A 13,732-nucleotide genomic window follows, 5' to 3' on the forward strand; every position below is an offset into this window, starting at 1 on the left:
TGTAATAATGACAATTACAACAATACTGACTGAACACTTATTTTAACTTAATACATCAATAAAATGTATTTATTCTCAAATAAATAATGAAACGTTCAATTTGGTTTAAAATAACAGATAACAGTACGTCATACCTTGTGGCTAAGTAGACAACACCATTGGTTGACTGGATAAGGGTGTTTGTGTGGGAACTATGGGGTAAAAGGGGCAGTTAAAACAGTTGAAGACGAGCCAGAAAGTATGGCCAACCTTTGGAATGGTGTTAATAGGTTCCAGGACGGCACTATACACTTTCGATTCGGTGTAAACCAAATATTCATTGTCATGATCTTCTGGTTGCTGCCAGCCATTATTTTAACAAACTGATGGCGGTGCATGCTTGTTCAGGAGAGACTTCCTTTTAATGTCTCCTAACATTACTTTCAACCACTGACAGATGTGGGCTGTCCCGAGGATTTAGGGAGACATAATCTGGCATCTGTCATAACATGGCTTTTATACTGGTGTTCTTTGGATGTGTACTGACATATTTCGGCACAATAAAAAAAGAAAACTTGCAGTTGGAAAATGCCACACTTCCAACGTCACAATGAATAGTTGTCCGACAAAACAGGAGGTCTGATCCCATCCAAGACAAAATGTGTATTCATAAAATGCAAAGACGTTGATTAGATTAATCTTAAAATGTACTATGACAGAGAAAAGGGTGACTGTTGGAGCTGTGAGGACATGTATAATGCCTACTAGAAGTACTATCGTTCTTTTGAATCACCCCTACCTAAATAAGCCTGCATTAGAATATCAATATACTGTGATAAATAAAAAAAAACTGCCAGACCAAGCCAATTGATTTAATACCCATCGCCTGCATCATAGGTATGTTCTTACACTGAGGTGCAGCATGAAAATAAAAAATAAACTATTTTAAAAACATGCCACATTTATTTTGGGTTGATCTTATACACCACAATAACACATTTTATTTTACTGAAAATGGATTTACTGTAGCAAAATAAAAAATAAATCCCTCAAATTCACTGGATTTATTCAGAGACATTTGTGTACAAGTTGTTTACAAACCACACAGGGAAACAAAGTGGGTAAATATACTGATCAAAAATATAAAACGCAACATGTAAAACGCTCCCATGTTCATAAGCTAAAATAAAAGATCCCAGAACTGTTCCATACGCACAAAAAACATCTCAAATTTGGTGCACTAATTTGTTTACATCCTGGATAATGAGTATTTCTCGATTGCCAAGATAACCCATCCACCTGACAGGTGTGGCATATCAAAAACCATGATCATTACACAGTTGCACCTTGTGCCGGAGGAAATAAAAGTCAATGCCACAGATGTCTCAAGCTGAGGGAGTGTGCAATTGGTATGCTGGCTGATTGCAGGAATGTCCACCAGAGCTTTTGCCGGATCATTTTATGTTAATTTCCCTAAAATAAGCCACTTCGTTTTAGAGAATTTGGCAGTACGTCCAACCGGTGTAACCACACCAGCCCAGGACCTCCACATCCGGCTTCATCACCTGCGGGATCGTCTGAGACCAGCCACCCGAGCAGCTGATGAAACATTCCACAGAACACAATCAACAGCCTGATCAACGATATGCAAGGGGATGTGTTGCACTGCATGAGGCAAATTGTGGTCATACCCAGTGGTGACCCGTCATTCAGGGAAGGTGTGAGGGGGGGCTTGCCTGTTTTTCATGTTATTTTGGCATTAATATTTGTCACATCAGTTTGCAAACAATGTAAAAAATAATATATCATCGAGTTAATGAAGCCGCATACAACATGGTCTCTTTGTTTTCTTGAGTAAGGCAGCTCCTAAATGCAGGTATTTCATCCTAGCTCAGTGCATCAAATCAAAGTTTGTCACGTGCGCAAAATACAGTGAAATGCTTACTTACAGGCTCTATCCAACAGTGCAAAAAAAAGGTGTGTGTGTGTGTGTGTGTAGGTAAGTAAAGAAATAAAACCGTAAAAAGACATTTGAAAATAAGAGTAGCAAGGCTATATACAGACACCGGTTAGTCGGGACAATTGAGGTAGTATGTACATGAACGTATAGTTAAAGTGACTATGCATATAAGATAAACAGAGAGTAGCAGCAGCGTAAAGAGGGATTGGGGGGGGGGGGGGGGGGCACACAAAGCAAATAGTCCGGGTAACCATTTGGTTACCTGTTCCGGTGTCTTATGGCTTGGGGGTAAAAACTGTTGAGAAGCCTTTTTGTCCTAGACTTTGCACGCTTGCCATGCGGTAGTAGAGAGAACAGTCTATGACTGGGGTGGCTGGGGTCTTTGACAATTTTTAGGGGCTTCCTCTGGCACCTGATGTAGAGGTCCTGGATGGCAGGCAGCTTTGCCCCAGTGATGTACTGGGCCGTACGCACTACCCTCTGAAGTGCCATGAGGTCGGAGGCCGAGCACTTGCCGTACCAGGCAGTGATGCAACCGGTCAGGATGCTCTCGATTTTGCAGCTGTAGGACCTTTTGAGGATCTCAGGACCCATGCCAAATCGTTTTAGTTTCCTGAGGGGGAATAGGCTTTGCCATGCCCTCTTCACGACTGTCTTGGTGTGTTTGGACCATTCTAGTTTGTTGTTGATGTGGACAAGGAACTTGAAGCTCTTAACCTGCTCCACTACAGCCCCGTCGATGAGAATGGGGGCGTGCTCGGTGCTTCTTTTCCTGTAGTCCACAATCATCTCCTTAGTCTTCGTTACGTTGAGGAATAGGTTGTTATTCTGGCACCACCCGGCAAGGTCTCTGACCTACTCCCTTTAGGCTGGCTCGTCGTTGTTGGTGATCAGGCCTACCACTGTTTCCTATTGTGGTGGGGCGGGCAAGCCAGCAGAAAATACAGAGTGTTGCGTCGTGATTGGCTCAGTGTTCTGTCACTCATGGGTACTTTCTCACTGCCAAGTGTAAGAGGAGACATTGAAAATTCTAGCCCTTCGGCTGGTGCCATAGAAGTGGCCATCCAAGAAGGCTCAAGGTCATTGGCCACAGATAAAATTACGTCAAATCACATTATATGTACCGTAGCTTTGATTGTCCTAATCATGTCAGCATCATACTTTCAAAATCTTAGCTAGCAGTCATCATTAATCAAGTTGACAATCTCCTGGCAAATCCTTCTTAATCCTTGTCATACGAATAGGGTTGCAAAGGGTCAAAAACTTTCCAGGAAATTCTCTTTGGGCAGTTAAGCCTGGGAATTTTGCTTAAATTCATTAAAAAAAATAAAGTTAGCTTATAACAGTGAACCTTTTTTTTGTGGGATACACAAGGCAATTCTAGGACTTGAGGCATATTTTGGATAAACTATCCCCAATTCAAAGGAATTGCAACCCTCTGCATGCACATGTGCAGCTGATTCTCAAGATCTTGCACACTAATGAGATGCTATTGAGCCCACACTACTACACTGTCTGAGCCAAGGACTACATGCTTTCTGGTAAGTTTTGATTACAATACTGGGTTGGGTGAATATATTTTATGACATCGTTTTTTTTGTTAACTTCACTAGGGTAGGGGGCAGCATTCAGAATTTTGGATGAAAAGCGTGCCCAAATTAAACTGCCTGCTACTTAGGCCCAGAAGCTAGGATATGCATACAATTACTACATTTGGATAGAAAACACTCTAAAGTTTCCAAAACTGTTCAAATAATGTCTGAGTATAACAGAACTGATATGTCAGGCAAAAAACTGAGGAAAATCCAACCAGGAAGTACTATAATTTTGAAAGGCTGTTTTTCAATTGAAAGTCTATCCACCATACATAGACTTAGGACCCAGTTCACGATATCTATGGCTTCCTCTACATGTGGCCAGTCCTTAGGCATTGTTTCAAGCTTTTACTCTGAAAAATGAGGGAGATACAGCACTTTCAATGCCAGTGGAAATTTCCAGCCATGAGTCCTGCGCATGATCAGGAGGGCGCATTTCTTCTCTCCTTTTCTATTGACGAAGATTTTGTCCAGTTGAAATATTATTATTTATGACAAAAACAACCTGAGGATTGATTTTAAACATCGTTTGACATGTTTCTACTAACTTTTATTGTACTTTTTTTTTAAACTTTGTCTTGAAGTTGAGCGCGCATTGTGCCTTTGGATTTCTGAACTAAACGCACAAACAAATCAATTGTCTAACATGGAGACCTGGGAGTGCCACCAGATGAACATCAAAGGTAAGTGATTAATTTTAATGCTATTTCTGACTTTTGTGAGCCTTCTCCTTGGCTGGAAAATGGCTGTATGGTTTTTGTGGCTAGGCGCAGACCTAACATAATCGCGTCGTGTGCTTTCGCCGTAAAGCCTTTTTGAAATCTGACAGCGGTTGCATTAAGGAGAAGTTTATCTTTAAATGTATGTTAAACACATGTATCTTAGATCAATGTTTATGATGAGTAATTCTGTAATTTGATGTGGCTCTCTGCACTTTCACCGGATGTTTGTTTGAGACAATGCATTTCTGAACATAATGTGCCGATGTAAACAGATTTTTGGATATAAATATGAACTTTATCGAACAAAACATACATGTATTGTGTAACATGAAGTCCTATGAGTGCCATCTGATGATCAAAGGTTAGTGATGAATTTAATCGCTATTTCTGACTTTTGTGAGCCCTCTCCTTGGCTGGAAAATGGCTGTATGGTTCTGTGACTAGGCGCTGACCTAACATAATCGCATGGTGTGCTTTCTCCATAAAGCCTGTTTGAAATCGGACACAGTAATTGGATTTACAAGAAGTTTATCTTTAAAATGGTGTATAATACTTGTATGTTTGAGGAATTTTAATTGTGGGATTTATGTTGTTTTGAATTTGGCGACCTGCAATTTTACTAGCTGTTGTCAAGGGTCCCACTTGTACCAGAGAGGTTAACTAGTAAATAGTATCCTACAGCAAAGTGTGTTTAAATTATTTCAAACTTGTTAGTTTTTGCTACCATGTGGGTTTTAGCTTGCTTGAGCCTGCTAACTAACTGAGTGTTAATTCACCTGTTTCCATACATGTTTCATTTTAAAACAATTATCTTACAAAGGAGTGGTTTAATCTAACTTTATCTGTACATGGAATTGTAGTGTGTTTTCTTTGATCATTTCCCCCCTAAACTTTACAGGAAAATGCCACGGGCACCATCTGATGTGTGGAGACATTTCACTTCAGCTAATGTAGAAGGAAAATCTGTGTGCATTTGCAAATACTGTGCCAAATCATATGTGAAGATCCAGAATAATCTGGCCAAGTGCATAAAGTTCCCTCAGCGCACACAACAAGCAACCGCCGACAAAAGTCCCTTTACTTCTATTCGAGGTGAAAATGATGAATCTGAAACGTTATCGATAGCAACAGCTCGTGGTCCTCCTGGAATCAGAAGTTGTTTTGCCTCAATGGAGGAATGTAGTCAGAGAAATGCTGATGAATGTCTTGCTCGAGCTGTATACGCAACTGGTTCACCTCTGATGCTCACAGGCAATGTGTATTGGAAGAGATATCTAAATGTTCTTCGCCCAGCATACACCCCTCTGCCCAGACATGCTTTATCTACTCATTTGCTGGATGCAGTGTTCAACAAAGTTCAAGTGAAGGTCAAGCAAATCATATAGAAAGCAGACTGTATTGCAATCATCTCTGATGGGTGGTCAAATGTTTGTGGGCAAGGCATAATTAACTACATCATCTCCACCCCTCAACCAGTATTCTACAAGAGCACAGACACAAGGGACAACAGACACATGGGTCTCTACATTGCAGATGAGCTGAAGGCAGTCAATGACCTTGGACCACAGAAGGTATTTGCACGTGACAGACAATGCGCAGAACATGAAGGCTGCTTGGTCTAAAGTGGAGGAGTCCTACCCTCACATCACAACCATTGGCTGTGCTGCTCTTGTATTGAATCTGTTCCTCAAGGACATCATGGCACTGAAAACAATGGATACACTTCTGCAAGAGAGCCAAGGAAATGGTTAGGTATGTGAAGGGTCATCAAGTTCTAGCAGCAATCTACCTCACCAAGCAAAGTGAGAGGAATAAGAGCACCACATTGATACTGCGCAGCAACACCCGTTGGGGTGGTGTTGTCATCATGTTTGACAGTCTCCTGGAGGGAAACAAGTCTCTCCAAGAAATGGCCATATCTCAGTCTGCCGATATGGACAGCCCCATCAACAGGATCCTACTGGATGATGTATTTTGGGAGAGGGGTAAAGCAGCCTGAAACCTATAGCAGTAGCCATTGCACAGATAGAGGGAGACAATGACATCCTGTCTGATGTTCAGACTGCTTGCAGATGTAAGAGAAGAAATTTGTACTGCCCTGCCCACTTCACTGTTGCTCCAAACAGAGGAAACTGCACTTCTGAAATAAATCAAAAAGCGTGAAGACTTCTGCCTGAAGCCCATACACGCTGCAGTGTACATGTTGGACCCCAAGTATGCTGGCAAGAGCATTCTATCAGGTGCAAAGATCAACAAGGCCTATGGTGTCATCACTATCGTGTCTCGCCACCTTGGCCTGGATGAGGGTAAGGGTCTTGGCAGTCTGGCAAAGTACACTTCCAAGCAAGGGCCTTGGGATGGAGATACAATATGGCAATTATGTCTACTTATAAACTTTTTACCTTGTGTTTGTCTCCATACGATAAATATATCCAATACAAAAAACATTACATTTAAATGGCATTAATATTAATTTGCATATATTTCCATTAATTCCCACAGAAGTTTCCACCTCCAAATATTCCCCAAAATGTGCAACCCTACATAAGAAGAGAAATAATGAAAAGAAATTATAGTTAAAACGTATCGGTGCTCATCGGCCATAAACATTACACGAGTTGGAAATCAAACTCAACAACGAATGGTTTGTACCAGCGACAGTGGCTGTGGCTGTGTTGTCCCAAATCTGGGATTAAGGGGTTATTTTCCAAGTTTAAAATGATAAACATTCAACATTGGCCATGCTGTCAATGAAGGATGATTTGTGCCGCATTCAAAACAATTTAACTCGGAGGACCACCGCACCACCTTCCTGTTCAAGTGAGCACAGCACAACAATGTGAGTCCAAAAATGTATTGTATGCTGCTGCATAAATTATGTAATATGCCAGGGAGATATGTATACTGTAGCTAAGAAAGTAATACTAAGTGTGTGTTGTGTAGTAAGATGTTAGTAGCTCATGTGCCTTACCCTAATAGCTTGGGCCATTTACCCCTCTTCAAAATTTCACCTACTGTTCTACTGTAGCCTATAACCTGTTTTAGAGAAATGTAATCAATCGAATTATTGGAAGAGCTTTCGTCTACTTATATGCCACCTTTATTTATCCTATGGTTCTAACTTGGTGTACAGTGAGAGCACTGCAAGAACAGCCCATGTTCTGAATTCTGTCACTGTACATTTCAAAAGTGCTAAACAAATAGTTATTGACTAACGTTACGGCCGTCCTAGCTCGCTTATTGTCTTAATCGAAATTACGGATTGCCTCTTAACTGCTTGTCGTCCACTTATACCATTGTCCGTACATCTCAATTTTCATTAGAAACCACATTTGTTTAAGCAAGTCAGCCATGTTTTTTGGGGGGTTTATTTTAAAGGTAGTAAATGAGGCTGAATGAACTGTTTCACTTCCAGACAATGCTCGCTGATAGCCAGGTGTAAGATGGTGGGACAGCTTTATTTAGACCTTAACAGTTTGTGGGCACCATTTGTCACCGTTATATTGCAATGAATGTATTGTTTAGTGTTATACTTCGCTGGCATGCATTCCACTTAATTTTTTGCCCCACCAAGATTTACATGCTAAAATCACCACTTTTCTTCACCCCTACCTAATTATTATCAGATGCATATCTGTACTCCCAGTCATGTGAAATCCATGATTTACTTCAATTGACTGGATTTCCTTATATAAACTTAGTAAAAAAAAAAAAAATTGCATTTATATATTTGTTTAGTGTAACTAGAATTCATATAGGCTGTATCTCAATTTAACAAATCTTATTTTGTGGTGCGCCTAAATTTCATGTGGGGCACGTACATTTTTTAGGGAGGGAGCACCAGTGCTACCAATTATTTGTTTTTAATGTAGAGCCAGCAACACAACCTTCAGTGGAACTAGATCATGAGTGATCCCTTGGTGAAATTTCTTTTGACCGCTATCCTTAGCAATGTGATGCAATACTGACCACTGTCTTTGGGGGTCCCTCATGTAAGGAATAGATTGCAAACTATAGTGACTTTGCAGACCAGTAAAAGCCTTTATTTCAGTGTGTGTTGTAGTGCATGCCTCTTTGTGCATTACTGCAAATGGGGCAAAAGGGAGCATCCTAAACCTGAATGGAAGAGCACACCAGAAATATTTATACGGTATTGAAAAATGTTTTTTTCGATTGGGTTCAGAAAATAAGGAGACTAGTGAAATTGAGAGCTCCTAAAAACCTGTTATTAAAGTGTGGCAAGCTACACAGCCCTGCTCCCACCTTGTGGAGAGATGCCGTTTGTGGACCCTCAAGTGCACTTGCCCAGGACCATTCATTGCAAATGAAAGCATACAACTGGTTGTATACCTCACTTGCATTAGTAACTTAATCCTTACCTATATTACGCTGTGTGTGTGCAGAATAACAAACCCACATTTAAAGAGAAGCTGAACTTCCTGCTTTGGCCTCATTTAGATTTGATTCATAAAAAAAATGCTATCGGCCATTACTGAATTCAAATGAGAGTTGGTTTCTGGGTGTGGTTTGATGAGGGTGTTCGCAGGTGGGAAGACTAAGACAAATGTTCTCTCTTCAGCCGGCTGGTGTGCGACTGTGGCAAATGTGTTTTGACTTTGAATAGTCTATCTCCGGGACTAGTTAGGGCCGTCAATATATTACACAACATAAATGAGACAATATTTTGATGTTGAATACATTTTAGTTCTCAATAAATGCCTTAAATGTTTCTATTTTAATATATAGTTGGTTTGCGTCACTGACATTGAGGTATTGTATTTTTAATATTGTCCCATGTCCATTGTGTAATTTACAGATAGTCTCTAACTAGCCCCATATGGACATCCAGAGTCAAACCACATTTACCACGGACATTACTATCAAGTTGCATGCAGCTCAGAATTGATGATTACATGTGTGCTGCCAGCTGTGGGCAGGATGAAATGAACCCCCCCACATTCTAAACTGAAGATCATGATTAGTTGATTATTGGAGTCAGATGTGTTAGCTGGGGGAAAAACTGACACCAATCAGGCCCCGAGGACTGGAGGTACCAATCCCTGATTTATGTAGTGATATACTCAGGTATCCTACAAAACTCCGTTACGATCATTTTGGTCATAATTAAGTGTCATCCAATTTACACTCTGTAGTCAATTTTGACAGTATAATCAAATGTTTGACTCATATCGATGCCATATAACCTGTTTTCTAAATGAGAAGTTGGTTCGTAGGGGCAGTTGCGCTTAGGCGACACTGCAACTGTTTTCTACTCTGAAATCTCAAAATCGCATCTCGCTTGACATAGCCTACCTATAACAATCAAACAGGCGCCGCCCACAGTCGTCGCAACCCAACTCCACCGAGATGTAGGCCGACATATCATGGAGTTCAGACACCCAGCTAATCATCATTCTGAAGCATACTGTATGTCACTCGGTTAGGCACTTACCATTAGAAATGAGCGCCACACAGAGCAGAAGAGTTCCTCTGCGATATGGTGAAATTGACATCGTAGATCTCAGTAAATCCAGTAAGCAGTCTTGAATACAGGAGTCTTCAAATATAGCTTCCGACCAGTGTTAGGTCTACGGCAGGTTCTTCAAAAGTCTAACGTTGAATTGTTTACAAGATGTGGGGCTGTAGACGAGGCTGTTGAATCGGTCTGTGTCAAATCCTACAAATGTCTGACTGGCTTAATTAATGAAAACAAAATGTAAGGCACGATGAACGAACGTCTTCTCTTTGTAAAAAGGGGCTCCAAGCCGGAGAAGAAAGTTACAGGTATCAGGATCAAGTGGCTCGAGACTCCCACGCGTCTGTTTTCAATTGCGCCCTCAATGAAATAGTCCACCATGCATGTTCCAAATATGTAGCCAAGTCCACGGGTTAAATAATTCAACAAATGCGCAATTGTACTCATACATTGCAATAAAAACAACTATTGATGTTGAATTCCTCGCCGTTCAGTTGGCTACGCTAAATGCGGAGTTCTGATGCTGGAAGGCTATAAACTGCAGCGCCTGAAATTGATAAACGTGTTTTCCAAACAGTCCTGAAACCTAAAACTGGACAGTGGGTGTAGTTTTCCATGATACGGAGCCAATTAAACAGAACATTTAACCAAGCCCCGATGTAACAATGTAGCCAACTGACAATGGAGACCATCCGTCGGTTTTTACTGCGCGGTAGGGTACACGGGCTAGGGTTCAACAACGCGTGCCTTTTGCCGGCTGTCTCATCCCTTTATTAAAGTTCCAGTGCACAGGCGAGATGAACCTCCAGTAAGCAAAAAAGGCTATTTCACACGTAACATAATGTATACGAAAAAAACACTCGACTAATCTCAGATAATTCCGCGTTTCCTAACCCAAATCAATAAATGCGTTTCATGCGGTGATTTGATAGTTCATCTAGTTTCCAGATCGAAAACGGCAGTCCACATAATATGCCTACCACATTTCGATGTTAGGCTATCTTAATTCTCCTCGCCTTTATAATTCTAGAAGTCCCGAGTCACAACAATGTTGACCATTTTCACTCAATCCGCGGTAACGTTAGTAGTCCAAGTCCATCCCTAGCTGTGGTTCAAAACTCACGGACTGTTCGCAATAGCCTGCCCTGTGTTGACCATTCTTTGGCACTCCTCTAATGAAGGATAGAAAGAAAAAATGCTCATTCGTTTTCGTATGTGTTGTGTCCCATAAAGCTACTTTCTCAAAGGCTTCTCCCTCACTCTCAGGATTCAACAAAATGCTGAACGCCGCATCAATCAACCAAATCTTAATCACGTGGTACCCTCCTGCCTGACGCGCGTGCGATGCATACTTTATCCAATGAGGTGGACAGTGTGCGTGTGTACAATTTGTACAACATGTTGCATGAAGCCTATGAATTCGTTGTTCTATAACGAATATGTTGCATGAAGCCTATGAATTCGTTGTTCTATAACGAATGGAATTGCTTTTAAATCCGAAATTCAAGGTGAGCAATGTGTAAAAGTCTTAATTTCAACAAATAAACATTTATCAAAACGATCATAAGATGCTGATGATACGAAGAGGCCATTATATTTATTTTGAATGGCAATTACTATTTAGGTGGTTCATAACTGTTAGGGATCAACTTTATGATAAGAGCCAATGCAATAATTCCCTTCGTAATGTTTAGACTTTATTAGGATCCCCATTAGCTGCTGCAATTACTCATCTTGGGGTCCAAACAGGATGTTTAATGTTAGATAATACACTGTATTTCATAGTAATTTCTGATTTAACTCTGTCTCTTATCTGGTACAGTATTATCTAGTGAGCTCTGATCACTTAAACATGAGCCTTACTCCAGTTGCAGAGAGAGTTACTGAAAAGGTTAGGCTATCTGGTTGCAATTGTTTTCAGTTTGTGAAAAAGAGATTTAATATAACATTACATGAAAGAAATCTTATGCAGCCTAAAAATAGCATAATTCAAAACACGTAGCATATAATCAACCACTATTGGCCACAGTTGGCTAAGCAGATGTCCTCACAGCACAGCTGCTCCATTCACTTCCAAGTGGAGAGAAAGTTTCGATGTACAAATGGGGACTCCAATTTGTTTTCTCATTGAACATGCCACTTCATGCATTTCATTTGGCTCCATTCTGAGATTTGTCAAGGCTCCAACAATCCACCCATAGTGCAGAGGTAATGATCGCTATCATAAGGGTTCAAAAGTCCTAGACGTGCTGTAGAGTCCAAATAATTATATCACAGCACTGAACCATCTTTATACAGTACACCTTACATTATTAGGATTGCAGATAGCTTTCCCCAGAGGGGAATGGATCACTGCTGTGTCATCCTCAGGTCATAGGCTTCCAAATCTTTGAGTGATGTGCTTCACACGGTCCCCAGGCCCACAATAATATTGCCACTGATAATCACAGAGTATCTTTCACCTCCAAATGTAGAAGCCTACACCACACATCTCACTTGTGGTAGCATTGAACAACATTCGTTATTGCCAGCTCACAAAGGTCTGCTGGGAATATGAATGCCTTGTCCTAAAATATTGCATCTCTTCGGCCTGTCTTGTTCTATAATGTTAGGTTAAGCCACTTTGGTCTTCCAGCGTGAGAGACTGCAGGGGGATATTATCATGCAGTATAGTATAAGGGTTTGGTACCCTTCTGGATTGACACTTACATGTCTGCACTCCATTTTAGGCCACCAATGTCGTCAGTCTCAAAGTACATACTTTGGGGGCATGGGATATTATCCAAATGTAGTGAAAATTCCAAACTGCATTGTGCATCAGTGCTAAAACAACAGCTAAATATACTGTAAAACAACAATAGGCTTCACGCTCATCTAGATTTGGGTACCTTAACTTTATGATGTAAGCAAAGTCTCTCCATTTTACAGTCATTTATCTAGTCTCTACCAGAGCAAGAGACTTCTATATACACTACATGACCAAAAGTATGTGGAAACCTGCTCGTCGAACATCTCATTCCAAAATCATGGGCATTAATATGGAGTTGGTCCCCCCTTTGCTGCCTAACACAGCCTCCACACGTATGAGAAGGCTTTCCACTAGATGTTGGAACATTGCTGCGTGGACTTGCTTCCATTCAGATAGGGCACTGATATTGGGCGATTAGGCCTGGCTCGCAGTCGAAGGTTTCAAAGGTGGTCGATGGGATTGAGTTCAGGGCTCTGTACAGGCCAGTCAAGTTCTTCCACACCAATCTCGACAAACCATTTCTGTATGGACCTCGCTTTGTGCACGGGGGCATTGTCATGCTGAAACAGGAAAGAGCCTTCTCCAAACTGTTGCCACAAAGTTGGAAGCACAGAATCATCTAGAATGTCATTGTAGGCTGTAGCATTAAAATTTCCCTTCACTGGAACTAAGGGGCATAGCCACATCCATGAAAAACAGCCCCAGACCATTATACATCCTCCACCAAACTTTACAGTTGGCACTATGCATTCGGGCAGTTAGCGTTCTCCTGACATCTGTCAAACCCAGATTCGTCCGTCAGTCTACCAGATGGTGAAGCGTGATTCATCACTCCAGAGAACGCGTTTCCACTACTCCAGAGTCCAATGGCGGCGAGCTTTACACCACTCCAGTTGACGCTTGGCATTGCTCATGGTGATTTCAGTTCTTGTGCTGACGTTGCTTCCAGAGGCAGTTTGGAGCCTGGTAGTGAGTGTTGCAACTGAGGACAGACAGTTTTTACATACTACGCTCTTCAGCACTCAGTGGTCTCATTCTGTGAGGCCTACCACTTCGTGGCTGAGCCGTGGTTGCTCCTAGACGTTTTCACTTCACAATAACAGCACTTACAGTTGACCGGGGCAGCCCTACCAGGGCAGAAATTTGACAAACTGACTTGTTTGAAAGCTGGCATCCTATGAGGGTGCCACATTGAAAGTTACTGAGCTCTTCAGTAAGGCCATTCTACTGCCAATGTTTATCTATGGAGAT

The 13,732-nt window shown here is 41.3% G+C and overlaps 1 protein-coding gene across 1 annotated transcript in view; it reads right to left on the bottom strand.

Moving 5' to 3' along the window:
- The window catches only part of LOC129820088 (transmembrane protein 132E-like), a 359,840-nt gene extending 348,788 nt beyond the window's left edge, over positions 1–11,052 (bottom strand). Inside the window, exon 1 of the mRNA XM_055876942.1 lies at positions 9,709–11,052. Coding sequence (XP_055732917.1) covers positions 9,709–9,769 — 61 coding nt within the window. The 5' untranslated portion in view covers positions 9,770–11,052. The remainder of the gene's footprint in view (positions 1–9,708) is intronic.
- Positions 11,053–13,732: the final 2,680 nt, after the last annotated feature.

The sequence above is a fragment of the Salvelinus fontinalis genome, chromosome 2 (genome assembly GCF_029448725.1).
Source record: "Salvelinus fontinalis isolate EN_2023a chromosome 2, ASM2944872v1, whole genome shotgun sequence".
Taxonomy (NCBI): Eukaryota; Metazoa; Chordata; class Actinopteri; order Salmoniformes; family Salmonidae; genus Salvelinus; species Salvelinus fontinalis.